At 33.2% G+C, this 27,920-nt stretch overlaps 3 protein-coding genes across 3 annotated transcripts; 1 reads left to right on the plus strand and 2 right to left on the minus strand.

The window, feature by feature from the left end:
* On the plus strand, positions 4,380–8,857 carry LOC18602044 (mannose-6-phosphate isomerase 1). Its single transcript, XM_007033189.2, has 5 exons — positions 4,380–4,943; positions 5,491–5,658; positions 6,509–6,721; positions 7,453–7,719; positions 8,380–8,857. The coding sequence occupies exons 1-5, from the start codon at positions 4,632–4,634 to the stop codon at positions 8,692–8,694; spliced, it is 1,275 nt and encodes a 424-aa protein (XP_007033251.1). The 5' UTR covers positions 4,380–4,631; the 3' UTR covers positions 8,695–8,857.
* Positions 9,486–11,813, minus strand: LOC18602045 (40S ribosomal protein S7). The gene is made up of 6 exons (XM_007033190.2): positions 11,703–11,813; positions 10,662–10,746; positions 10,505–10,578; positions 10,276–10,399; positions 9,954–10,136; positions 9,486–9,850 (listed from the first exon to the last, which is right to left on the minus strand). The coding sequence occupies exons 2-6, from the start codon at positions 10,734–10,736 to the stop codon at positions 9,731–9,733; spliced, it is 576 nt and encodes a 191-aa protein (XP_007033252.2). The 5' UTR covers positions 10,737–10,746; positions 11,703–11,813; the 3' UTR covers positions 9,486–9,730.
* On the minus strand, positions 12,807–27,861 carry LOC18602046. Its single transcript, XM_018119942.1, has 9 exons — positions 27,743–27,861; positions 24,500–24,972; positions 23,654–23,698; positions 23,390–23,519; positions 22,831–22,900; positions 22,699–22,747; positions 22,148–22,245; positions 13,315–13,453; positions 12,807–13,115 (listed from the first exon to the last, which is right to left on the minus strand). Exons 2-9 carry the CDS (start codon positions 24,836–24,838, stop codon positions 12,969–12,971), a joined length of 1,017 nt encoding a protein of 338 aa, XP_017975431.1. The 5' UTR covers positions 24,839–24,972; positions 27,743–27,861; the 3' UTR covers positions 12,807–12,968.

Consider the following 27,920-nt stretch of genomic DNA (forward strand, 5'->3'; position numbering starts at 1 on the left):
TTACGTCCTTAAGAAACATATGACATTTTCTAAAAAACAGAAAAAATGATCTTATACTAAGTCTACTACTATAAGCTTGATAAATATATACTATTTTAATTTAAAATATTAAAAAAATTAATATTTAACTAAAAATATTAAAAAATTAAAAATATTAATATTTAACTTTAAAATATTTTTAACTTAAAATATTAATATTTAAATTATTCAATACTATTAAAATTTAAAAAAAATTATTATTTAATCAAATCATTCTAAGCAATTAATATTTTTATTTATAAATTAAATAATTCTTATTAATAATTATAACAAAAAAATATTTTAATGTTTTTTATTTTATTAATACACATTTATAAATATAAGTTTGTAATGTTTTACGTCATTAATTAATATTAATATTCTTATAATGTTATGGTAATGATTTGATGGGTTTTTTTTTTAAAAATTAAAGCTTACTTGCATTATAATATGTAGTTAAATGCTTTTGAAAATATTATTATTGATTTTTTTTAATGTAAAAATCAAATGATGTTATTGTTTTGTAATCAACTACTATTTATCATTTTAACATCCAAATAACTTTATTAATAATGATGAAAAATATTTTTCACAAGATGATCCAAACAATAAAAAATGTATTCGACAATTTATTCAAACAACAAAAACATTAAAAAACAATAAAAAACATTAAATTTTTCTGTAAAATATTTTACATGAAAAAAAAATCCTAACAAATTATTTTTTTATTAATTTAAAAATAAATAAATAAATAAATCACATTCCAAAGTCAAATTAGTTGAAGGGGTAAGATGATTGGTCTCGATAATAACTAATAAATGATTTTAAGTTTAACTCTTATTCATTATCTATTTTGATGTTATCCGATGATGGAGGTAATTCTCAACATCTACATACATTGAAGCAACCTATTTGTTTCGGATTTCTTTTTTTTTTAAATAAAAAATCATCCTGATGCAATCCTGTTTGGGAGATAATTCCCAATATTTACAATCTAATTAGATTTTAGTTAAAAAAAAAGGTTTTTAGTGTTATTCACTAAAACAAGTAATTTTTTTTTATTTTTACAAATTGACCGTGTAATGTTATGTCCTTTATTCTTTTGTAAATTGTATATACATTTTTTAAAAAAAAGAATCAGGTTGAAATAACCAAGTAAGATTTGATTAAGGAGAGCAGAGAATAATTGGTGGTTACCAATTGCTTTGATTTAATTCAATTACTATTGACATGTGAAAGTCATGCAACACTAGAAAAGTAAAAAAAATAATTAAATAAACAATTCCTGGAGTGAAGGAGACATATTATATTGTTTCTATATCAAGGAATCGACGAATAACTCGTCTAGTGGTTTAGCAACTCGGTTTTGTCAACAAGTCGTATCAGAGTCTGATAATGAATAGCTTCTTGTTCCCATACTTATTCTTTAATAATTGAGCATTTTTAGAAAAGTGGTGATTCTCCACATTGCTCATTAGTGGTTAAGGCTTCTACGTTTAACCACTGTATATGGTATATGTGTTGCACGTGAATATATATATATTTTTTAAATTTTGTTTAATTATTATATTTTATATTATATTTATAAAATGAAAACAAGTAAAAATTTTAATTAATAAGTGATTTAATTAATATTATAAAAACTACACTTCTAGCATTTAGTTTATTAATTGATGCATAATCTTCCTGTAATAGCAAAGTTCGAATTTCTCTTTTCTCAACTATTAAAAAAAACTAATATTATAAAAATCTTATCTTGTGAAATGAAAATTTTTCATAATAAAAGAAAATTTATTTATAAAGTGAAAATTTTCATCAAAATAAATTCGAATATGGAGAAAGCATGCTATAAATATGAAAAAAATGTTTATGTTCTTGTCTTTATGTGTATTGCACGTGACTACTTATTTTTTATTTATTTAAAATAAAAATTATACATAGAATATAAATATTTTAAAAGTGCAAAATTTGAAGTATAAATAAATGAAATTTTTAATATTAATTTTATAAATTATTCAATGCTATTAGAATTTAAAAAATAATTTTCAATTAAAATCATTTATGTAATTATAATTCTTATTTTCATATTGGATAAAGTTTTTCACATTTATAATAAAAATATTTTTAAAGATAATGATTCGATGCAATTTGAATTCTTATCCAAATTAAATAAATTTTACTAATATTTATAATAAAAATATTTTAAAAAACAATTTAGAAATATAATGAACAAAAATATCCATTTTCATCAATCAAATTTTTTTAACATAGAAGTTCTTACGTATATTATAGATTAGAGAAAAAACTCATGATACATTATATAAAAATTTATAATTACTATATTATCTTGTTTCTAAATTTAATGTAAATTTATAAAATACAATAGATCATTTTTAAAAATATTAATTTAATACCCTTAATAGGTGCCTACAAACACCCGTTAACATGACCTTAATCAAATGCAAAATTCTATTGTAAAATTGAACTCGGTACTATTGAATTGCATATTGGTTATATTTTTCAAATTTAATACAAAAATAAGATATAAATTTTAATTTAAAATCTCAACATAATAAATTTAATCTCAATCGCAATCGTCAATTCGAATTTTAAATGGGAATCACCAATTGCAATTGTAATGCCAAATTCGACTTTAGTTGCCGAATAAAAGGACTACTTTTTGGAATTAAAAAAAATAAAATTTATCCCAAAATTGAAATCCAATCGAAATAAACCCATTCCTTTTGATTTAGAATAATACCACCACCACCACCACTACCACCACCGCAAAGCCAGCGTTTGCCTTCACCTTGTAAGTTGCAAGCCCCTATTATATTATTAACTGCAAAAATAGAAAACTTAGAATAACAGGAAAAAGGGAGTCGGATCCTGTCGCTGGGCAGCGTGGAAATCCCCATGCTTCACGTGCCCTCAATTTTTTCTCCAACCTTTTTCCCAACTAAATAAATAAAAATTTCCCTTTTTTTAATAACCCATCATTTTTAAAGTCAAACCTTTATTTAATGAGAGTCTAAACTGCCACGTAAATCATTCACAATCTGCCACGTGGAATCTAAATGGTTAACCCTGTATCTTAATCGAAATTAATGTTTTAAAATTCTTTCTTTTATGAGTTCGTTTAAGGTGTGGACCACATGAGAAAGTGGGTCCCAATCAAGGTAACGAAAGAAAGGCAAAAAAAACAAAGAAGAAAAAGCAAATGACCAACACGAGGGACCATCAATCGTGCGAACAGTAACCCACGATCCCCCACCGACACGTCATTGATTGGAACGGTGTGTCTATCTGTGAATACATCAATGCCATTTCTCCCCCATTTTGCAGGTGCGAGAACTTCCAACACCTTCTCGCTTTTGTCGATATGTTCCTCGAATTTATCAGTTCTCTCTCGCGGGAACATGTCGGTTTCTTAATTTCTCCTTTTGTTAAAATAGTGTTAGAAAAAAAGAAAGAAAAACCAGAACAAGTGACAGTTCAAGATCCTCCTACTACTTAGTTTAATGCTCTTTTAACGAAATAAAAAACGAGCTTTTAATTGATGGAATTCGCCAAAGTGGAACTAAGCTTTGAATTGAATTGATATTGTCACGTTTCTACAACTATTTTTTTTTTCAAAGGAAAAGACCATTTCAAGTTTTGATTAAACCAAGTTGAATTTTTGTCAATTGGTATATGTCCAAAATAAAAGCCCATTTCAATGTTATCCTTTTTTTTTTTTTTTTTTTTGACTTTTGTCTACATTTTATTCTTTGAATTTCCCGAGGATGATATGGTCATTAACTGACCTGTTGCCTTGTAGTTTTCACAGCCAATGGATGGTGACAATTACCATGAAGTATAACATGTGCTACTAATGTTTTAAACAAAATGAAATTCTATTAGTAATGTTAAGGTTAGTCCTTATTTGTCATGAATAAAGCTATATAACTTCTTATTATTTATCATAAGAAAGCTTGGACTTCATTATATGTATGTAATCTAGGCAAAAAAAAGTAGTCATAAATTTGTTTTTTTTAGATTAAATGTTATTATATAACTTTACTTTTATAATAATAAATAATATTCAATTGATAAGATAGTTTATCTAAACGTAACTAGTTTCGTCTTTATAGTATTAAATACAATAGATAAGAATTGAACAAATTCCCAATTTTATCATAATAAGATAACAATATTTATTTGATATTTTTCTTATATTTTATATTTTATTTTAAGCATTTAAAAGGAGAAATGGAAAAGATAAAAAAAGAAAAGGTGGCATGGAAATTTCGTGCGGAATTGGGAAGATAAGAAAGAAAGAAACTGCAAACAAAGCAAAGCAAAGCAGAGTCGTAGCAAGACCCCACCTCGTCTTCCTCCAATCTTTTTCTATCTAAAAACTTCCTATTCACTCTTTTTTCCTCTTTTCCAACTTGTTTCCCTCTCTCTTGTTACCCTTTCAAACTCTTCAAATACCAGCAAACAATGCCCATTCCCTTCCTCCTCATCTTTCTCCCCTAGTCTGTTTCTTTTTCTTTTGTCCAAAAAAATAAAACTTAAGTCATTTCCTTGTTGGGTCCTTCTCCTTTTTATTTATTTTTTTCATTTCAACAATGGCAAAAGCTAATGCTGACAAGTTGAGGCGGTTAAGAGCTTGGGTGCAAAACTACGATTGGGGAAGATGTGGAGCTGAGGCACAGGTGGCGAGGCTGTTGGCTTTGAATTGTGGGGCTGAGGTTGAGCCTGAAAGGCCTTATGCTGAGTTTTGGATGGGGACCCATGACTCAGGGCCAAGTTTTTTGGCTGATGAAGAAGGACAAGAAGAAGAAAATGTGGGTTTAAAAGAGTGGATTGGGAAGAATCCGAATGTACTTGGTCATAAGGTTTTGGAAAAGTGGGGGTCTGATCTTCCTTTCTTGTTCAAGGTTTGTTCTTCATTTACTTGGATTTGAGTGATTTTCATTTTTCTGGGTTTTTATCTTTTTGATTAGTGGAAAATTGAGTTTTGATTTTTGTCTCTATGTTTTTTACTCTCTTTGGATTTTATTGGATTACTGGTTTTCTTTTTAAAGTTTTTGTCTTTTGTTTTTTAATGGGAAAGCCATCGTCTTTGGCTTCAATATTAATGGAGATTGAATTTTCACTACTCATCTAAAATTTTATTATTTACCATTTTTTGGTTTTAAGTTGAATGTAACTGAATTTTGATTTAATGTGGTGTTCATGAGTTTGTTTTTTCTCCTTGGGGTATTAATCAGTTTAATTTGGATGGTTTTATCTCAATTTCGATTTGAATCAACACTATCTATGTAGCAATTTGGATATTGGAATGGATCTTGGATAGTTCATGCCAAAGAACTAAGCTTGAGAGTGTAAAATGGATATTAATATCACTTTAACTAGAATATCAGCAAATTTGTCTATAAATTGTCTAATTTGGTTCTGTGGTTATAACCATATGCTGTAATATAGGTACTTTCAGTGGCAAAAGCCCTGTCAATACAGGCACATCCAGATAAAGAATTGGCGAAAGGATTGCATAAGTTACAGCCAAATCTTTACAAGGATGGTAATCACAAACCTGAGATGGCTTTGGCAATAACAGAGTTCAGGGCCCTTTGTGGGTTCATTACTCTTGAGGTAGTACATTAATCATGCTCAGCTTTGGGTGGAACTTTTAGTTTTGCTAATATTTCTCTCCTGGTTATTGGCTTTTTTGAGAAGGAAATAACTCTGCCCTTGTGTTTGATAAAACTCTGTCAGTGGATATACATGATAGTTATTGATACATACATTTTGTGACTAAATATACTCATCATCTATGCTGTCAAGTTGTAATCATGCTGAACAACTATTATGGAAATGATACGCATGCTGAAACCTTGAGGCTGAATTCCATCTGAATTAGAGACAGAAGGCAATTGATCATGACTTTCCATGAAACTTACACCCGCTGCTAATTTTTCTGGTTGGACTTGTTTCATCCTCAAAGTTTGGCCTAAATAGTAGGGTCCTAACTATTGTACTTGCTGTCATTTTGCTACAATTTAATGTCACTGCACCAGAATATTCTCATATGTATTGATATTAGAGGGATTTCGTTGACATTTTAAAGCTTATTTCTTGTCTGTATGAGCTATGATTATAATGCTCCAGTACTGTTACCCAGGTCATCACATTTTAGAGAAGTTTGATACCTAGGCAAGCAATTTCATAGTGCTTCTGCATGAAGCAGAAAAAGGTTTTTTAAATGTGAAGTAACATCCATCTTGAGTGCTTTCCTCAAATCATGTCTTACCGCTCACTGAGTTATTTCCAAATTATGTCTGAAATATCTTGAGGAATTTAGGTATTATTCATGTTGTTTTCCAAAAATTCACATGTGTTTTGGTTTTGGTGAACCATGCATCTTGTCTATGTATATAAAATTTGCAGGTGATTTTCCCAACTGTAGTTACTAACTTGGATCAAGTATTTATCCCCCTTGCAGGAGCTTAAGGGTGTGCTTGAAGATGTTCCTGAGATTGTAGAATTGGTTGGCACTGCATCAGCAAACCAAGTCTTATATATTGACGAGAAAGACGGGGCAGAGAAAGTAAAATCTGCTCTGCGGTCAGTTTTTACCCAACTCATGTCAGCTAGCAAGGAGATGACAACTAAAGCAATATCAAAGCTGAAAAGTCGGCTGCACATGAAAAGTCAGGTCTGCAGAAATTTTCAGCATTATATATATTATTCTGTACTGCATAGAGGCATAAAACTGAGAAAGGGATCAATGGCCATCACCTACTTATGTTCCTTAGAAACATTACTATGAGAGAACATTGATGTGGTCCTTCTCTTTAGTGTTCCTGCATAAAGTGGCTGTTCTGAAGACTTGACTTGAAACCGTGCTTTGCGTTAGTCTGTTTTAGACTTTTGCTATAATACCAAAAGATGGCTCCTAACCAAATCTTTATTTATCTAAAGAATGATAGCAAATTGATTTTCCTTATAGGCTTTGGTCCTGGAGATCTTCTGCTCTTTACTTCTTTAAGCTATAAATATGTCACTTTAGTACCTGAATAAATTCATCCAATTAAGTTGTCCCGATGGTCAAAAAGCTATGCCATTTCTTATTTAACTAAGTTGCGGACTTAAACTGGTTTAGCACTGCTGTATAGTGATATCAGCCAGGGACAAAGAGGCTGCAAAGAGTGTATGTTATATATTGTTTTGTTTTCCCTTTGGCCAGGGCATATCAGACTTTGTAATAATTCTTTGATTTTTATGGTACTATCTTTGATAGATTATCTTCTCTTTCTCTTTCCAGCTTGTAAAGTTGTTAAATAGTAGCTGTTCTGTATAGTTTTTCTTCCCTCTTTTTCTCTTCTTTCTGTATTCTTTACCTTTGCTTGATAGTATATTTACTCTTTTTTCTTTTGCTTGCATCAGTTGAGGTGCCTGACAGAGAAGGAACAGTTGGTGTTGCACTTGGAAAAGCAATACCCAGGTGACATAGGTGTCATATCGGCCTTCTTTTTCAATTATGTGAAGCTTAATCCTGGTGAAGCATTGTATCTTGGGGCAAATGAGCCTCATGCATACCTAAGTGGTGAGTGCATTGAATGCATGGCAACTTCAGACAATGTTGTGCGTGCTGGTCTTACTCCCAAGCATCGTGATATCCAAACTCTTTGTTCCATGCTCACATATAAGCAGGTACAAGTATTTAATCAAGGTTTCGAATTCCATTTTCTATTTGAAAGTAAATAATTTGTAAATGCTGCTTGTGTGTTTAATAGAGTAATATTTCAAAGTTTTTCTTTTTTCCTGAACTAACTTGCTTGCTTTATGAACTTTGATGTCACGGATGCCACTGGGAAATGCTTTACTTTCGATAATGTGACTGGATAACCATTGTTTGTTTGTCTTTTCTAATGGGACAGTTTTGATTGATACCATAAGGTGAAAAGTTGTGCACATGTGCTTGGATTTAAAAACATATCTGAATAATGAACAAGAAAAATTACACCGACTCTTGCTCAGGCTTGTTCTCTCTCTGTTTCTTAGAAGAGGCTTTGTTCTCTTTGTTTTGCTTCACTTATTTTCCCTCATGTTCAGTCAGATGTAAGAAATTAATTTTCCTGTTACTGCAAATCATGTTAACTTGAGTACTCCTGTACTAATAAGTTGACATTCTATTTATGCGGCTGTAGAATTATGCCTTCAGCAGAGGATTGCTGATTGAATCTGAGCCTTGAAATGCCTAATTTAGTAGAAAATTTATAGTTTTGATTGACTTGGTCTTGGTTTTATGAATATGAAGGACAACTGAAGTTCTACAACTTAAAAATCTTCTGCTTGTTATTTCTGTTGCAGGGCTATCCTGAAATCCTGAAAGGATTTCCATTGAGCCCGTACATAACAAGGTATCTCCCACCCTTCGATGAGTTTGAGGTTGATCGTTGCATTCTTCCTAAAGGGGCATCAACTGTTTTCCCAGCCATCCCAGGACCTTCTATTTTCCTTGCCTTTGTTGGGGAGGGAACATTGCATACCGGATCATGGAATGATATAGTTACTGAAGGAGACGTGCTTTTTGCACCAGCCAATACAGAGATTACCATTAGTACTGCATCTGAGCTGCAGCTGTACAGGGGAGGGGTGAACAGTAGGTTCTTGCATGCCTTGTGAGTGTAGAGCAGAGCAGCAGCCATCAGGCCTATGGAGTAAATAGCTTATTAATTATTTATTGGATGTATCTATGCTATCTTTTGCTGCCATTTATAGTTGTCCATTCATGCACTACAATGCAATGTTAGGACATGCAAATATAATATAGTCAAAGTTAATACCATTCATATCTTCCAGAATATAAATAAATAATTTAAATTCATTTTCTTAATTTCTATGTGCAAGAAATTTGGTCTTCCATCACCCATAAATCATGTTGCCGTTTGACTGGTGGGATACCCATGCTCCCACCACCACCATTTTTCTTTCTTTTTAATTTTCTCCCATCAACGAAGTGGAAACCTCAATTGTCTACGACAGCAATTGGTCACGAATCCATTGAGCAGAAACAAAGTATAGATGTTTCCCTTTCCATGATGGGAGGTTGGAGCAAAGAGAATTCCGTGATCTTAGTAATTTGGACATAAGATTTTCATGAATCACAGAATTGGTTTTCAAGTTTTTCTAACACATACGCCACTTAACCTCAATAGAAAAGGCACAGAACTGATTGTTACAAGTGCACGGTAGAGAGGTAGAAGGACTTCGGACCACTAAACTAAAGGCTTGATTGTTGCCTATAGACACTTGCCCTTGGCATTTCTCCTACAAATTTGCTAAGGTTGAACACCACAACAGAAAACAATCCCAGGTAGTTTAAGAGCTTCCATGTTGCACCCCAAGTACAATTGTCAATTTCACTTGAATGATCAAAAACCAAAGGCAACCATCAGTCGTATTGCAACTCAAGAAAACACAACTACCAACTCGTAAACAGCATTAATAACTCTTTCTTCCGTAACCAGGAATTAAGAAAGCCAAAAAGATTCACAAATGTAAAGGCCGCAGAAAGAGTATTTCAACAAAATATTCATTTGTCCTATTTGGAAAATAAACTTAAATCAGAGTCAAAATTTCAAATAGTACCCCTATCCAATGCAATTAAGAACTCTAAAATAAATAAGCAGAGCACAAAAGCTTGTCCCATCAAACTTCTTCAGGCTTCTGTAATTGGATATTCAAAAACTACATCCTTCCCGGTAAGCTTCCTGTATACTCCAGCAAATGTCTCCAGCTTGTACTCAGTATTGTTTTTCTCCTTTGGGTCCAAGAAAACCTGAGAAGTGAGGAAAACTACTTCAGATATGCTATGGTTGATAGCAAGCATGAAAAGAAGACATATTCAGTGTTGCTACGCTTAGCAAAAGTATCTCAACTACCTTCATTATTTTGGATCCATCAATTCGGTATCTGGTGCGCTTCCCAACAATCTCAGCAGGGTGCACCATATCTTCAAGCATGGCTTCATGAACGGCAGTTAGCGTGCGGGTGCGAGGTCGCTGAACAGCAGAGCCTTTCTTTGGTGGCCTCAATATCCTCCGGGTGGCAAGCAGGACAACATCCTGCAACCGAATACATGAACCAATTTACAACTAAAATTAAGTCTTTTTACCAAGTAACTTTGAAATTTACACACACACACACTCTTATATACTGAATAAATTTCATCTGGGTTTTTAATGGAAAAGTAGAGTAAATTACCTTTCCACTGAACTTTTTCTCCAGTTCTCTAACAAGACGTAAATGAACCTTGCGGAATGCCTTCCTCAATCTGTAGGGTACATAAATGACAACTGCCTTGCGGTTTCCAGAAACATCCATTTGACTGTAGGATTAAAATGCATCTTCAATATTAGTTAACAAACTGGCCAATTTAAGCGGTAGAGAACACATGAAAATCTAGAAAAGGCAATAGGCTTTGAATCCATACACTGCTGAGTTTATATACAGATCGTGCAACTCGGCCTTAAAATCTTGGTTAGTATTCTCCAAATCAAACAATGCCTGCAGTGCCATCAAGCATCAGAAATCTTCATCAATTTGGATTGCTAAACCATAAAAGGTGCTTATACAGAAGCTTGACTGACCTGAGCAACTGTCTCTTCAAATTCAGTGGGTTCAGCATCCTTGTCCTTGTGGATCTTCTTCCTTGATGTATACATCTTGGCAGTTCTGGAAAACAAAAATGTCCTTTAAGCTTTTGAAGAGGTACTATTCATATACATTAGAAAAAGCTTAAACCCAGACTACTATCTTTGTAATTTTCAAGCATGCCCATCATCCATAACCTCATCACTGACAGATGTAATCTTATACAGTTAACAGAAAGAAATTAATTACAAACATAAAATTATAATCAGGAAATGCTCATTTTAGTTCAATTATGTGAGCTTAAAAAAATGTGTAACTGACCAACAAGTACTTACAAATATCTCCCAGCAAGTTCACCAAACAATTTCACTATTCTTCTTCTAGGACCACAATATACCATTAATCTAAATGTTAGTGAAAAAATTTTCAAACCATATGAAATATGGATGTACAGGTCAATAAGAAACTGATAAATACTGAAAGGTTTCATTTTTCTATTTTTTCCCATTTTGTTACCTAAAAAGCCTAACATTTTCCACAGCAAATCTAAAAGAAAATGGCTTCGACAACAAACTTAACAAGACAAAAATATAACCCAAAGAAAAAAAAAATAATAATAAACCTTGACTAAAATAATACCCAACACACATATCAGCTAAGCTACTACCACAGAAATCTATGAGCAAAAGAAAGAAAGTAATAAGAACCCAATTCACAAAAAAGTAAAATGAAGATAATCCATTTTGTCCATAAACTGAAACAACACTTTAATCCATCTACATATTATAAACAAAAGGGAAAAAAAGTCGCTTTGAATCTCCAAAAAAAAAAAAAGGGCAAAGTAGATGAAAGCAAAGAGAACCCAATTCAAAAACAGGTAAAATAAGGCTACCCGTTATGTCAATGAACTCAAAAACGTTGAAACATGGCTTCATTGTTATGCTACATAAAAATGAAAAGAAGCGGCTTTGAAGTATATGAAATAAACGAGAAAGAAAGGAGAAAACGAAGAGAACCCAAATGATGAAAAGGCTTACCGAGCAGTGAAGAGAAGGTCGATAAGAATCTGTAAAGCTCTGCTTTTGGCTTCTGCTTCAGCTGCTGCTGCTGTGAGGAAGAGAGCGCAAAGTGGCTTCGAGGGTTTAATAGGTGTATTGCCAAAATTAGGGTTGAGTGTCTTGCCACAGATCGAACGGTTCAGATGTATACAAAAAACGGTGTCGTTTCATTTAGATAGTTTATATCCATACCCTATATATGCACCCCGTTCTTTTTTCCCTCCTTTTTGTTTTTCTCTTTTTTATTAATAAAAATAAAAAGCTAAAATGATGGGAATTTATAATTATTATCAAATTTATTTTAATCTCTTCTCCCGAGCTTTAATTAATTTGAAAAGGTTGTATTAAAACTATTCATAAGCGTCAATATCATTTTTTATAATAATTTTGTTTTTCTCAATTAATCATATGTTAATTTATGTTTCATTTTATTGGTGCTTTACTATTTTTTCTGGTATTTATTTTTTACTTTTTAAATATTTATTAAAAAAAGGTATAACATAAAAAAATAATATCAATATTAATTATTTAAAAAATATTATTTACTTTAATGTTAAAATGTTTTAATCAATACAATACATAACTTGATGGAACAAGAATAAGAGGTTGTCACAAAGCATACCTATAAAGAAGACAAATGCCTGACTAATTTTATGACGAATTTAAGTTTTTCAATTGCAAGCATTTATTTTAGTTTTTATTCTCCTCTTATTAAAGCAAACGATCTTATAACGTATGATATGTTGAGGATTAATCTCCCTCGATTGATAAAAAAATAAAGAGTTTATTCAATAAAAAAGAAGTATTCTTTTAGTTTTTACCCTACATTGAAAGCAAAAGGCAAAAAAAAAAAAAAGACAACTATCTTCAATATTTGAAAAATAAGGCAAATCTTAAATTTGAGCTATTCAATTTTGTTCTTTTTTTATGATTTAAATCACTATAGCAAAATAGCATATTAAAAGTTTAAAATTAATAGGTAGTTCAACAATTGTTTTCTTATTCCCTTTACACTTTAATATAAAGAGAAAATGGCTTTCAAATTAGAAAGAATTAAAAAAATATATAAAAAAGAAGAATGAATTACCATTAATTCATCATAATATTAATTCATCATTCTCATCAAGCATTTCCTTGAGTTAAATCTCGAATTATTCAAAAAAAAAAAACAGTATTATTCATACATGTTGGCTGAGAGCAAATGAGAAGCCTTCTATAAAATATCCTCCATGGTCATATCATGTACTATCTGCTCAAACCATTTAACCATGATAGTATCACATTAGCACCTTTTTCCCATGAACAGTCCAACATTATGTCATGGGCAACTCCTTCAATACAAATTGGTGACACATCATAGAACCTGCCTGTTTCCCTCAGTCCTTCAGGGTCCTACAAGATATATTGATCTATAAACAGGGGGTAAAGGGTCCAAAAATGATGAAAAAGGTCAAAGCAAAGTTTCAGGCATTTAATTTTTCTGGTTATGCATATTATTCTCATATGTTTGCGGAATTTGGTATGGGATCAGAGGAAACAATATGCAGTAAACTTGGAAGGGAATAGATCATATGCTGAAGATGGGGATTACCACTATGAAGTCATCTTTTGCACCCAGAACAAGAACTTCAGTGGAAGATTTGGTCATTTTCGGCACTGGAAGAGATGCATTCAGCTTCCTAAGATCAAACAACGGCATCCTTGAGCTTTCTTTCATTAGCTCCTGGTAACTGAAAGAAAACAAATATAATCAAAGCTGGCATGCAGTACGACAGAATACAAGAAAAGGATTGGGGGAACTAGGTTTTAATCTAGAAGACATTTTCTTCAGTACATCAAATAACAATTTTTTTATTGGCCCATGGTTTTATACCCTTCTAGCAAGTTTAGCCGTTAGACAAATGGAATGCAAAATGAATAATCAAAACTTTTTGATGTCCTGTAACTTAGAGAAGAATGACAGCAAGTCATAGTGTATGCCACATGAAAAGCGCTGGGAATTTCAGGCAAACACAAACACTCCATGATGACACACTTCTCCCAGCACAGAAGAATGATAAATCTATCTGAAGGGCACATGTGTTCTTAAGAGTTAAGTTTACACTCCATGATTATGAGGTTTAAAATTCAAACTTGTCAAGCAATTCATGTAAAAAGTTAGGACATTTTCCCGAAACTGGAATACACATGCAAAAATCGTAATCCATAATACTAAGCATCGTAAATCAAGCATCCATATTGAAGACACTAAACATAGTCACGATATATTTGTAGTTGACTCTTGCCCTTTTACACTCCCTCTTGACTTAATACAAGCTTAGTCAATAACTCAGACCTACACGAATTGTTTGATGTACTTAGGGTAATAGGCCACCGGTGTACACATTGTAGTGCTATGGTAACGACGTCGCAAAGTACTGATTTTCGACGTTAATTTCCTACGGTGGCATGCGGTGGTTGGTAAAATAACTTCATGAGTTTTCTAATGCAGAAGATCCATTGAGGTGGTAACTGTTGAACATATAATTCATGTCATTGCTTACTAAGTGTAAACAGTAAATTCATATTCAGTTACTGAGAAAATTTAGAAAACCATACTTGATATTTCACATAATATTTTACAAGGAAGACGTGCCTCCTTCATGCTGAAGGATGTTGCCTTATATAAGCATTGTAAGACCAAATAATAACAAACTAGTCACTATCGACAATAATGATCTAACAGTTACAAGATTCCTATACCTTTATTAAAGGCTTATATAATAAGACTAAAAGTTACATAATTGGTGCACATTTTCCTAAAGGTGAAAGCAAAAAATAAAAAGGGAGGGAATTTGATTCTTTTTGTTCCTTTTGAGATAATATTACTTTTGAGGAGAGTATTGGATTCCTTTATTCTATATCCTGATACGACAACGTATTGGTGACATGACCTTTAACATTATTTGAATTTTATAAGCCTTGAATTTTGGGCTTTCATGGGCTGTTTTTTGCGAAGTTGGGCCTTGCTTGTCTTGGGGGAATAGGCCATTCTTGATTTGTTATGGTAAGTATCTCTTGGACTATTCTCCATAGTTCTAGCCACGGAGTGTTCCATTTGCTCCTGAAGTTAAGATGTTGGTTCAGTCAACCCTTGCTAGAAGGTATATTTGTCTGTCAAAATGGCACATATCCATCTTGAAGAATCTGCTTGGGTTGAAACCAAAGTCCTGATCATTTGTCCAGTATGGATTGTAAGGAAAATATTTTGCTAAGGAAAGGAGCATTAAGGGTAGATTCACATGTTTGAGATGTAAAGGCTTATATCTCCAATCATTTCAATTCCACCATTGGGAGTGGTTGTCAGTGTAGATTTGTAGATGTAGCTTCAATTTTTTGGGCATATCCCATGGGATAGTTGTAACATCCCGTACTCTCGTTTAGCCGTCAACAAGACCTTATTGATAAAATAAAAAGTCACTTGATGTAAATTAAAGATCGAAAAGCGAGTACGGGTGAGAAGAACATTTTGAAATAAAATATTATTTTATTTTATAAATAAATAATATTAAAATATTAATATTTTATTGATTATCGAAATTAGTCATGAAAGAAGGTTCTATAACTAATTTAAATGGGGGAGAAAAAGTACGAATGAATTTTGGAGATAAATGACGTATGTGAAACCATGTGATTTTATTAAATAGAGCTAACGCGAGTAAATCAATATTTAAATATTACGATGATACCGCGTTGAAAAATAATTTTGATATTTTAGTTGTACACGTGTAAGAGAAGGAAGATAGAAAGAAATTAGAATTTTTACACGTGTCGGAAGGACCAATTTTAAAATACGAAAATTTGAAGATTGTGTAGCAAATACAAGAAAGTTGAGAATTTGTATGTAAATTTTATTATTTTGAGAAAATAAAATAAATAAATAATGAAGTAAATGATAAAACAATAAATAAAAAAAAAGTAATTGGGAGTGGAAGGAGGTTGGAAGGGTCGTCCACATGAATAAAAAAAAAAAGAAAAAACAAAGATAAGGAAGTAAGTGAAGGATCGACCATACAAAAATAAAAAGAGAAAAGACAAGACTAGTTGGGCAACTGCCCATGTGACCTATTTAGGAGTCAAATAAATATTTATTGTAACACCTCGTACCCTTGTTTAGCCGTCAATAAGACTTTATCGATAAAACGAACAGTCACTTGATGTAAAATAAGAGTCTGAAAACCCAAAGAGATTTTTGTCTCAAATAGGAAATCAAATAAAATCCATGGTCCCTATACCACGTAATAACCTCCGTGAGCCTCACTCCACCGGATCCCACATGCCATGACAGTCTCAACGATGTTGGTCGACATCGAAAAATCAAGCGATCACAACCGCGAAATCATCTGGTGGCCTAGCCACGCATACATATATCATACGCAGTGGTCCTTGCCACGCCTAACCGCCCGTCAGTGATCCAAAGGTCCTCTAACTAGATCTCACTCGTGCACGAGGGTCACACTTAACCGAAGTGACAACCGACCTACTCTCGAATCTTTCGGTTTGTAAAACCATTTTGAAATTGTGTTATGTCCTTAAAAGCTCGTCTTAAAATTAATTTCAAAGCATTCAACACAGGGTATAATAAAATCTATCATTTCCTCAAAATATATTTATACATGAATATCAGAACAATAATTTGCATGGTGAATAAACAATATAAACGTGAATGCACATTGCACAAATACAAGGCACGAATTTTGATGTAAAACAGTGTGAAGAGCTTGTTTCTCGATTTTCAAAACACTTTAACTTTACCTATAATTTATACATATATATTCAAAACAATTTTTTAAAATAATTTGCATTCATANGATTGCTGCCAGCACATGCTATCCACAATTTTCGTGTTTAAAATAAATCATACGTATAGGTATATATTTACAAAAATTTTAAAATTGACACCCCCTTACTCACCTCACAATAGCGGGATATTGCATCGCTATTTCTACTTGCTGACCGCTCGTTATTTCCTTTGGCACGCCACTATAGTGCACTATCTTTATTTTAACACTTCCAAATTGAGTTAAGTTGGCTCAAGTTTCCATCTTTATTTCCTCTTTTAGACTTTTCTTTCCTTGTTGCCATTGGGCCCTTCTCATGGGCTTTTGCCATTTCTCCTTGGGCTATGCCCACTCCCCCTTTTTTTTTCTTTCTTTTCCCTCTTTTCTCTCTCACCGCCAACGACACTTCCTTCCTCTCTTTCTCACCGCCGGCAACACCCCAAAACTCAACTTCCTTTTTTTTCTTTCCTCAAAATCCAACAGCAAACTCAACTTTCTTTTCCCCTTAAAATTTACAACAAAACTCTCCTCCTTTTACTCCTTTAAGTGGCAGCACACAACCTCTCTTTTCCAACCCTATCTTTCTCTCTTTTTCCTTCCTTTCTTTCTTCCTCCTTCCTCTTCTTCTCCCCTTTTGGTCGACCTTCTTTCTTTTTTTTATTTCTCCCTAAAAGCTGATGGTTAGAAAAGAAAAAAAAATGAATTTCACGTGGAAGGGGGAAAAAGAACGAAAATGACAACTTTTTGTCCTTATCTCCCTCTCATTCATTCAATCTTTTTCTTCTTTTTTACTCCTTGCCGGCCCCTACCATCTTTCATCATGAAAAAAAAATATTTATTTGACTCCTAAATAGGTCACATGGGCAACTGCCCAACTAATCTTGTCTTCTCTCTTTTTATTTTTGTATGACAGATCCCTCACTTTTTTATCTTTGTTTCTTTTTTTTTTCTTTATTCACGTGGTGGACCCTTCCAACCTCCTTCCACTCCCAATTCCTTTTTATTATTTTATTATTTTATCATTTACCTCATTATTTGTTTATTTTATTTCCTCAAAATAATAAAATTTACATACAAATTCCCAACTTCCTTGTATTTGCTATACAATCCTCAAGTTTTCGTATTTTAAAATTAGTATTTTCGACACTTGTAAAAATTCTAATTTCTTTCTATCTTCTTTCTCTTACACGTGTACAATCAAAATATCGAAGTTGTTCTTCAACGAGGTATCACCGTAATATTTAAATATTGACTTACCAGCGTTAGCTCTATTTAATAAAATCATGCGATTTCACTTACGTCATTTATCTCCAAAATTCATTTGTACTTCTTCTCCCTCACTTAAATTAGTCATAGAACCTTCTTTTATGACTAATTTTGACAAATAATAAAATATTAATATTTTAATATTATTTATTTATAAAATAAAATAATATTTTATTCCAAAATGTCCTTACTCGTATCCGTTTTTTGACCCTTAATTTACATCAAGTGACTCTTCGTTTTATCAATAGGGTCTTATTGACGACTAAACAAGGGTACGAGGTGTTACAATAGTGTTGCCATGGATTCTCTTGGAGATATGGGTATCTTTCTTCAGGGATGGTTTTGTCATTCATGTTGCAAAGAAGGTCAAGCAATTCTTTGTAAAGTTGTTTCCTTGTGAAGCGTTTTCATAAAGAGGAAGTGGGGAAGAAGTGTAAGGTGTAACAAATGGTTTGAATCCTTATGAAGTAAAAAGTCTTTCAAAGATGATGATAGTAAAACTGTATGGGTCACTAATGTGGGTTTTGAGAAGTATTCGCCACATTTCCAAATGATAGAACCATTTGAGAAATGTTGAGAGGTTTACTGATTAGAACCTTTCTATGATGGCCCACTTGAGATTGAAAGCCCACTTGAGATTGAAAGTGGGGAACTCGATAACAATGCTATGGAGCTGGCAAAGTTACCATATAAATGGTAGTAGACTTTTTAGGAAATTGGCATAATAGGGAATATGAAAGAGATGGAGGAAAAGATATTTGTGATCTATATCAATTGGTCTAATTGCTTAGTCCCCATGCCTAATGATGAGACTACTTTGATAATGGAAGAGCTTGTCTCTTACCCTGGTGAGTTTTGACGAGGAAAAACAATATACTCCAAACTAATGTAAGTAACCATTATTGGTCCGCAATATTACTTGAAGAGTCCAATTGACAAAGAAAAGTATGTGGATACAAAAATGGAAAGTTTAAAGACTCGAAAATCCACTACCACTCCATTTTTAAGGAGATTCTTGCCGTCAAAAATGGTATTCAGAAGTTCGAGGTTCATCTAATAAGCCATCATTTCACTGTGGAATCAAACATGTCAACCTTTGAGCACATGCTTAACTTCAGAAAGAAAACTCTTCCTAATGCACAACTATTATGCTGGGCGCAATGATTTTCATAGTATTCTTTTTCCTTCAAGCATATAAAAGGTAAAGACAATGTCTTCTTGGATATGCTATCCCGACCAAGTCTTTCTACTCAAAATCACTCCCCTCTCTAAAATGCTCTTAGTTATCGCAATGGTTAGACCATTGTTTTGACCATTTGGAGATGCTCCCTCCTTTTTTAAACCTTTTTGTCAACCCCTCATATCTTCCTCATTCGAAAGACCTTCCTGACCTAAAGGAAAACCTTCCCCTTGACGAGCCCCCACTAGAGCTCCTCACTTTAGTTACCACACATTCCTTCCATACTCATGCCTACCCACTCTAAATAAGATATCAAAGTTAGATAATAAGGAGATTTGGTGATTAAACAAGCCAGCCCATAGAAATCCATCTTAGGTATCCATTCATTCACCCACTCCATTTTCCTACCCGGCACTAGATAACTTTCCCAAAAGAGACTCTTTGCTTTCTCTAGTATTTTTGTCACCTGTACTATGTTGCTATTGAGTTTCCATTTGATCTTCTCATGAAAACTCTCCAAAAGTTCTAGGACAGCATTTTTGGCCCAACAAGCACATCCTTGATCCACACCATGACCACTTCAAACACTTCCTCAATTGGTTCAAACCCATGCCTATTGGAAAAAATGACTCACAATGTATAAAAAATTCCATAAAAACCACAAATATAATCTCATTGTGTTTCATAGGCTCTACAACTATAAAGATATCATCTAGTATTTCCCTTACACAACCATCCTATCCAGCCAAATATACTACCTCCACAATGAAATTCATATGCATCCTCAAGAGCATCATGAAATATAAAAACAGCTCTGTGAAATGAACAAAGCCATTCTAGTAAAAATCAAGCCCTAGTTTCGTGACTAGCCTTGGAAAGAATATCCTAAAGACTGTCACCCAATTAAGGATAGATAGACAAATCTATCAAGACAAATTTTAAAACCCAACCACCAAACCACTGGATCCTATCTTTGAATTTAATATGTCTAAGCTCAAGCCGGTACAATGGAACCCAAATTGACAGACACCGATCATCCAAGAGCCACAACCAAAAGTCCCAACTAGCTTCAGAGAGACCCAAGACCTCGATGCTTATGATTTTGAAAATGATCCATATGACTTAGGTGAAGATTTTGACCCGGAAGACTTCTCTGTTGATGAGCTATGCATAGAACCGGGTGTAACCAAGGCATCCACTAGCAAAGGCAAAGAAATGCTCCCCGAAGAAGAAATGGAAACAACAAACCGAACCTATGAACAAATTTGTTACTATAACTTCTCCCTTGGAGTAGACAACAACTATCTGAACTTCCCATTTGACAACCTATGAATGCTAAAAATCCAAAGCCCATAAAATCCAAATTATGTTTAATAATGCTAAGTGTCTCAACATGCCACGTCACCAGTGTGTTGTCACATCAAAATAAAGAATTAAGAAATCTAGTGCTCTCCTTAAAAGTAACGTTACCTCAAAAGAAGTAAAATGAATTAGATTCCTTCTTCTTTTGTCTTTATGCTTTTGTTTTTATCTTTTGCTTTTACTTATAGAAAAATATGTACCAATTATGTAACCTTTTAGTCTTATCATGTAAGGCTTTAATAAATAAAGGCATAGAAATCTTGTAAGTGTCATATCACTATTATTGATAGTGACTAATTTATTCTTATTTGGTCTTATAACGCCTATATAAGGCAACTCCTTCAATATAAAAGAGGCACGTCTTTTTTTACTTGTAAAATATTGTGTGACACATCAAGTATAGTTATCTAAATTTTCTCTCTTTGACTACTCTCTCCTCTAAATTCATAACTGAGTATGAATCCACTATTCATATTTAATAAGCAATGATATAAGTCATATGCTCTGCAATTGCCACCTCAATGGGTCCTTTGCGTCAAAAAACTTATGAAGTTATTTTACTGACCACCGCATGCCACTATAGGAAATTAACACTAAAGGCTGGTACTTCGTGGTGTTATTACTGTAGCACGACAGCGTGCACACCATGACCTTATTACCCTAAGCACATCATACAGTCCGTATAGGTTTGAAACCTTGACTGAACCTGTGTTAAGCTAAGAGGACATGTAAAAAGGCGAAAGCTGACTACAACCATATCCTGACTATGTTTAGTGCCTTTAATATGGGTGCCCAGTTTACAAAGTTTAGAGCTATGGACTACGATTTCTGTGTGTGTACTCCGCTTTCTAGCATCGATCCCTCCTCTTTGCTATCACTTTAACTTCACCCATGGGAATCTCATTCCCATGAGGAGGGGTGGTAATGTTACTTTTCAAAGTACTGGGAAAGTAACTAATTTCTTTTGAATTGAGATGCTCAACAGCCTCTTTCTTACATTCTCGTTTAATTAACTAATTTAATTATAAAAAGCATGCAAATCTCGTTTAATTAATTAACTAACGAAATAGATAATTAAATAAACAAATTAACTAATTTAATCTCTAAAACTTAGCTAATTTAATTATAAAAGCATGCAAGTGTATTAAACTTGTATTTTGATATATAAGCATAATTTAAGAAATTAACATCACATTCCCAATAAAGAACTTGTAAATCAAACACTGTAATATTATCTTTTTAAGAGTTGAATTAGCACTTTCTCATATATACTAAATGCTACAATGTTTTTTTTCTACTAATTTAACCCAACAATCACCTTCCATTGGAAAGTTGATGTAGTAAAGCACCAAATGCCAGATAAGAGTCATATCCTATAACATCTATGCAGAAAAACAATTATGAATATTCACATTTCCTTACTTGTTAACTTCAGAATCTCATTTGCTGTATAAACATCTTATATAAAGTCTGAAAATGGGCAGACAGATATCCAGATACCAGAAAAAAAAAAAAAAGACACTCATTATTTTGTGAATTCACCTTCAAAATGTCTTTTACACAAATAGATTCTCAAGTTAATTCTATATTAAGTTGATATTGTTGAGGTTATAGACATCTTTATCTTATTCAAAATTACCAATATGACTTCGGTTTGCATTATTGGTAGTTTATTTCACTATAAAGTTTGAATGAAACACGATTGTACGAAGAAGCTTATTTGTTACCATTAACAATTCCAAACAACAGAAAGCAACCAATGCTCATAGATGTAAATAGATGGCCGATGTACAAACCGTAGCACCAGATTATCTTCCATTTTAGAAGAGAAAAAGGTCTCTCTACAAAGAGATACCGAAGTTTGAAAAGCTTTAGCAGCTAGGCTACGAGTCACCTGCTCAGGAGATTGAACAAATCCTTGTCAAGCATTTAAGGTTTCATATGTATATTCTTCATGAAAGTTAAGGCAGGAGAAAAAGAAGTAGGATATCACAAAAAACTATTACCATTTTATCAATCAGAGAAGGATGTGTTTCTCTTGTGGTATTTTTTCTTTCCGTTATTTATTTATTTCTAAATTTCAATCATGGGATGTCCTCAATATAAAAATGCAGAATCTCTAATTAATCTTTCCCTGACCCTGTGGAAAAATACAGCTTGCAAAATCTAAAATAAAATATTGAGAACAGCAGCATAGTTTCAGAGCTTGTAAAGCCTATTGGAAGAATAAAATGCAGATTCAAGTTCCTTTATACCCATAAACCTAGTCTGAATGAATGAACCTGAAAAGACTAGGGGGTTGAGATATGTTTTCATATTGGTGTCCTCAAAATGTAAAAACAGTTACCTTAAAAGCAGCAATGGGTTTGGTAAAGAGATACCGCCACACTAAGCCACTGAGCAAAATAAGGAATGTGAGGCATGGGCAGTTACTTTCAAAATAAAGAAGAGTGTAAACTTTTGTAGCATGGTAAGTCACCTATTACCAGAGGGGGGAACAGAGCAGACTAAAACAGCACCTGTGAGTTTGGGGTACAAAGTGTCCATTTCTAGATACATGCAATCAGCATAAGAAGACAGTCAGTATAAGGAAATTCTTTCTTCAAACCACTAAAAAAATCAACATCAAATCATGAAAGATAGGCTTTTAGATCTATAAGACTCACTTCACAAGACCTACCTCAAAGTTGAAACACATGTCATGGTCTAAATTTTATATAAGGTCATGCATTATTACCTTGAGGCACAAGCTAGATTCTAGACAAGAACCCTAGTCAGTCAAATGATTTCTAAAGATTAGCTTAAATATTCTACCCAATATTTCTACAGTTTTTCAAACTCATGAACAAATAGTAAGACGATTCACATGACATCAGGAAGTGTGAATCACCCTCTGGAACACTTTCACAATATTAAGCAGAGGCAAAGAACTTTACTACGACAATGTCACAATCATACCAAACTATTGCCTATGCCTCATTGATCGATTAGTCCTCACTTTCTCGAATATTGTGAACCACCCATATGTACATACTTACCAAAAGATTGTTCATTTCTCATATTTGCAATATAATACTGGATGATAAGCCCTCCAAATGAGTGCCCAAGTAAGACTGGTGGCGAGCTGAGGTTCCTTTGGATGAAGTCAGCAACATCACCTGCATGTGTCTACAGATTATGAGTGAACGGCATATTAGAAGAGGATCTCCTTTAGTCTAATCAATAATGTTCAAAAGAGTCAAAGAAGGCAATATCAAAGTTATTTTTTGAAAGCAACTATTTTCTGGCAAAAGGCAAAATACCTGAAGAGAACCGGAAACAGTACCAGAAGGTGCATCACTTTCACCCTGCCCTCATGCAGCAACAATATTCCAAATCAGTACCAAATTTGCAAAAAAAAGTTGCTTAAAAATGAAATTTTGTAAATATGCCATAGCTAAACTAAGAGGATTGTTAGTCAAGCTTTGATAATTTTATGACCAAACACCTCAGCTTTCAAACTTTTTTTTTTGAAAAGTAGCTTTCAAATTATTAAAGAGAGAAAACTTAGGAGTTGTAGTCAGTCACTCAGTCTAATAAAGGATGTGGAGATGATGCTCTTGGTAGATGAAACATGGTCCAAGAGGATTTTAATTGTGAAAGTGGACAATAAGAGCATTACTATCCAATGGTCAAAGGGAAAACATCCAATTGATTTTGCTGTGATGTCTACTACTTCTCTGTGAAAAGAATTATTAAGGAAGAGTTCATTTATCTGAAAGCATAATAATACTAAGGACACTTAATTGCAATTAATATACCTTAGGAAATGCAAGATCGTAGCTGCAAAGCCCATCTCTTGATGACAATTTTAGGCATTAAACCATTCAGTTTATAGAGTAATATACTTGCATTTCATTCACCTTAGCATTTTAGAACTGACTGTTTAAGTTTTCTTACAAAAAAAAAGAAGGAAATGAAAAGATTTATACCACATTGCCCTAAAATTGGCCTTCATCTCAGTGAACTATAGGGCGATGGAGATAGGTGCAGTTGCAATTACTACTGTTTACCCTAAAATGTAAAATCTAAGCTCTAGGGAGGTGTAGATTTCAAGCTTTCAGCATAAAGCAAAACATTGAGCTTTCAAAAAAATTGAGAAATATGACCTGAGCAAGCAAACTAGGAGCATAGCAATCAAAGCCAGAAGCAGAGAAGAAAGGTAACCAACATTCAGCCCAACACCAAGCTGCATGGTAACTTCCATGAACAAAAACCAAAGGTGGGCTCTTTGTCTCATCTGGGTCTTTTTCTTTCACACTCTTCTGCACAATAACCTCCATGTTCAGACCAGAAGGAAGCTGATGGAAAATACGTGCCTGCCCTTGTTTCAGCTCATATGGAACTCTCATTTTCTGCGTTTTGTTTAGGATAGCAAAGGGCTGGAAGGTCATTTTAGGAGTAGATTGGAGATGGAAGGTGGATTGGATTGACAGAAGAATGGCCATTGCTGAGAAAATTGAGCTTGCCCTTGGTATTGGGCACAACAGTTGTCCCGCGTAGTAATTTTATCTCATCTGGACTCTGTTAGTGTGGTCTTGTTTCTTGATTTACCTACTTCTTCTTGGGTGTGCAAATTTTCCTGTAGATGAAGTAATTATCTTGGCAGTAAGTCAGGACTCATAGTCTTAGACAATGCAGTCAATTTGCGCTGTTTCACACAGATTTCATTTGAGCTTATCTTAACCTTAATTATTAGATTCAGCAGAATAAATAAAACCCATAAATTAACATAAACTTTTGACAAAATCCATACGATGGTAGCAATTTTTTTTTCTTACAATTTACATAAAAATCTCTTTCTTTTCTTATCTGAATAAAAATTGTTCCATAATTTGTTTTAATTGGGACTTATGAATAATGTTATGATAATGAATTATACTTGAGCTGTATTGTCTTTTATATCATAATGATCCCTCTATTAAACTTATTTCTTTTTTTGAAGAACATTTTATATTCAACTATTAAATCTATTTTTGTGCATGTGAATTTATTTTCCCTTTATTAAAAAATGGTAAAAACATTTATATTGAGTGATAAGTTTTCATGATGCATTGGATGTTGGTTTGTTAAATCAAAATTTATTGAGTGATACTCCAAGTCCTCTTCTCTCACTCTGGAATTTTGATGCCTTTCATAAAATTTAGAAAGGGCAAAAGAGAGAGAGAGAGAGAGAGAGAAGAGAAATTATCTTTTATCCAATACTTACAATTGTAAAAACAGAGGATATGTAACTTAATCATCATTGGAGGATATCATGTACATTCCATTTAAGTACTCAGTGCAGAAACTGCTGGTCAAGGAAAGGGGAAGAAAATCTAAGAGAAGGGAATTCCTTATTTTCCAGTTTCCAAATTCAATTGAATGACAATAGAAAACGGCTCCTCGGTAGCAGTCCTAACTGTCCCAGAAACCAAAGAGCAAATCCTATGAATCGACGAATGTTCCTTTAGAAAATGCCAGTATAGCTAAAGTTCGACCGGACTGCTGAGAGAGGAAACTCCGACAAGTACTTGACCTCAGACTTGATACCATAACAAAGAAAAGAAAAGAAAAAGTTGGGGTTATAATTTAAGCAATTAAGCCTAGGAACTTTTGCAATACAGGAAGGTATAGCTGTGGAACTGTATGCAAAACTAAGAGGTCTAGATGAATTAGATGTGTTGATGAATGATAAATATGTACATAATCCAAAGTACCGCAAGAGAAAATATGCCAACTAACCAAAGTATGATCAATCTACCACACTTTACATTTTGTTACCAGATTGCAAAACTGTAAATTCGGAGGTTTCTATAGTCAATTTCCCAAATATTAAAAAATAAATGTCAATAGAAGTTGAAGTAAGAGATATGCAATGCTCGCTCAATTGATTATTATACTAACTAGATACACTAAGTAGAGAAAAAAAAAATTGATGAATAAATGAATAGGAAACAAAAAACAAGCCTGGTATCTTTGAACATGAAATAAGTTTGAATTTAACAAAACATAAAAAGGAGAGAGGCTACAGAAATTTGACTACAGCTGATCTACCAGAAAAAATTGTAGACATAACTCTGAGATTTTGTCACCATCTCTGACTCCATGAAACTCTTCACAAGTGCTCTAAAATAGAAACAAACAAAAAAACCTCCCTCCAGAATGGGACAAGATAGGGACTTTTTATGGAGACTGGTATTGGATCCCTTAGGTTTCCTAACTGTTTCGAACTTAAGAACTTCATGTTCCATGTAAAGCCCCTACAGGACTTACTTTAAACTCAATTTGCACATTCGTAGAAAATGTATTTATCTTTATTTGTAATCTCGGAAACCACTGGAGGCCATTGCATTCATGTGATTTTAAGACTTTGAAACCTGTTTCGGCTTTGGCATTTTGCATGCCACATAATGCATTTTCTTTTGTCTTTAGTTGAAGTCTTGGGGATGTCTTAGGGCCATAATTTTTATGTGCATTTTCAGGCTTTTTTTTTAAGTTTGTTTTGGCATTGTTTCTCTTGCAGATAAGGAACATTTTCAGCCAAAAGTCAAGCTTCAAACGCTCATGTGAACATCATGGTCTCAAGTCATTCACAGTGGCCCCAATAGAAAACAAAAACTCTAGTCTCAAAGTTGCAAAACTGAAAGACAATGTGCACATGAAGTTCTTATGTAAGATGTGAAGATTAAAAGAGGGGAGGTGGCAAGCAGGGGACAATTTTAGCCGACATTCCCGAGCTGCAAAAAGTCAAGTGAATCATTGTCTCAAACTCTCAATTCATACCCAAAATCCCCCTAAATCTCAAGACAGTGCCCGGTGAGTTTCTGACATGCCAAATGAAGATCGAAGCCTGAACTCTTCCAAAAATGCCTTCTTGGACGAAAGATTAGGTGAGTAAATTTGGTATTTCTTAACGTAATTTGTACATAAATTGCTAAACAAAGCAAGTTTTATGTAATCTTGGTGAAATATAGTTCCTTCTATGGTTCATGCCACAATTCTTTTAACCTTATTTATCATTCAAGCATATAGCATCATTTCCCCTTTAATCCCACAGTTGAATGATAATCATTCATTCATTGCTTCACATTTATCATATTATTACTGTAATTTATCATTAGTTCATTCCACTTGCAGAAACAGTCAATTATCCAACTTTTACATATATATAAGTTTATTGTTCCTTATTGAGGCCTCTAAAAATCATAAATTCTGCATTAAAAAAAAACTAAATTGAAGGGAAAATTAAAAAAAAAAAGAATTTAAAGATTGAACAGTTCACTTAATTAACAGTAAAAGAAGTGAAAAGAGTAAAAAAACTTGAAAATTTTGAATAAAAATAATAAAAAACAAATTGTGTTGAGAATTACCTTCGTAACTTCTCGTCTGATATGAATAGCAGCAAAACTGACTGTTAAAGATTTAGGAAATCAGTTAGGGGCTTTGAGAGAGAGAGAGAGCAAATACTATTGAGGAAGAGACGCGAAGGGCCAGGGGAGGGAAAACAACAACCGCGCTTGCTTGCGCTTTTATGGTTTTTATTTTGTT

The sequence above is a fragment of the Theobroma cacao genome, chromosome 4, assembly GCF_000208745.1.
Source record: "Theobroma cacao cultivar B97-61/B2 chromosome 4, Criollo_cocoa_genome_V2, whole genome shotgun sequence".
Lineage (NCBI taxonomy): Eukaryota > Viridiplantae > Streptophyta > Magnoliopsida > Malvales > Malvaceae > Theobroma > Theobroma cacao.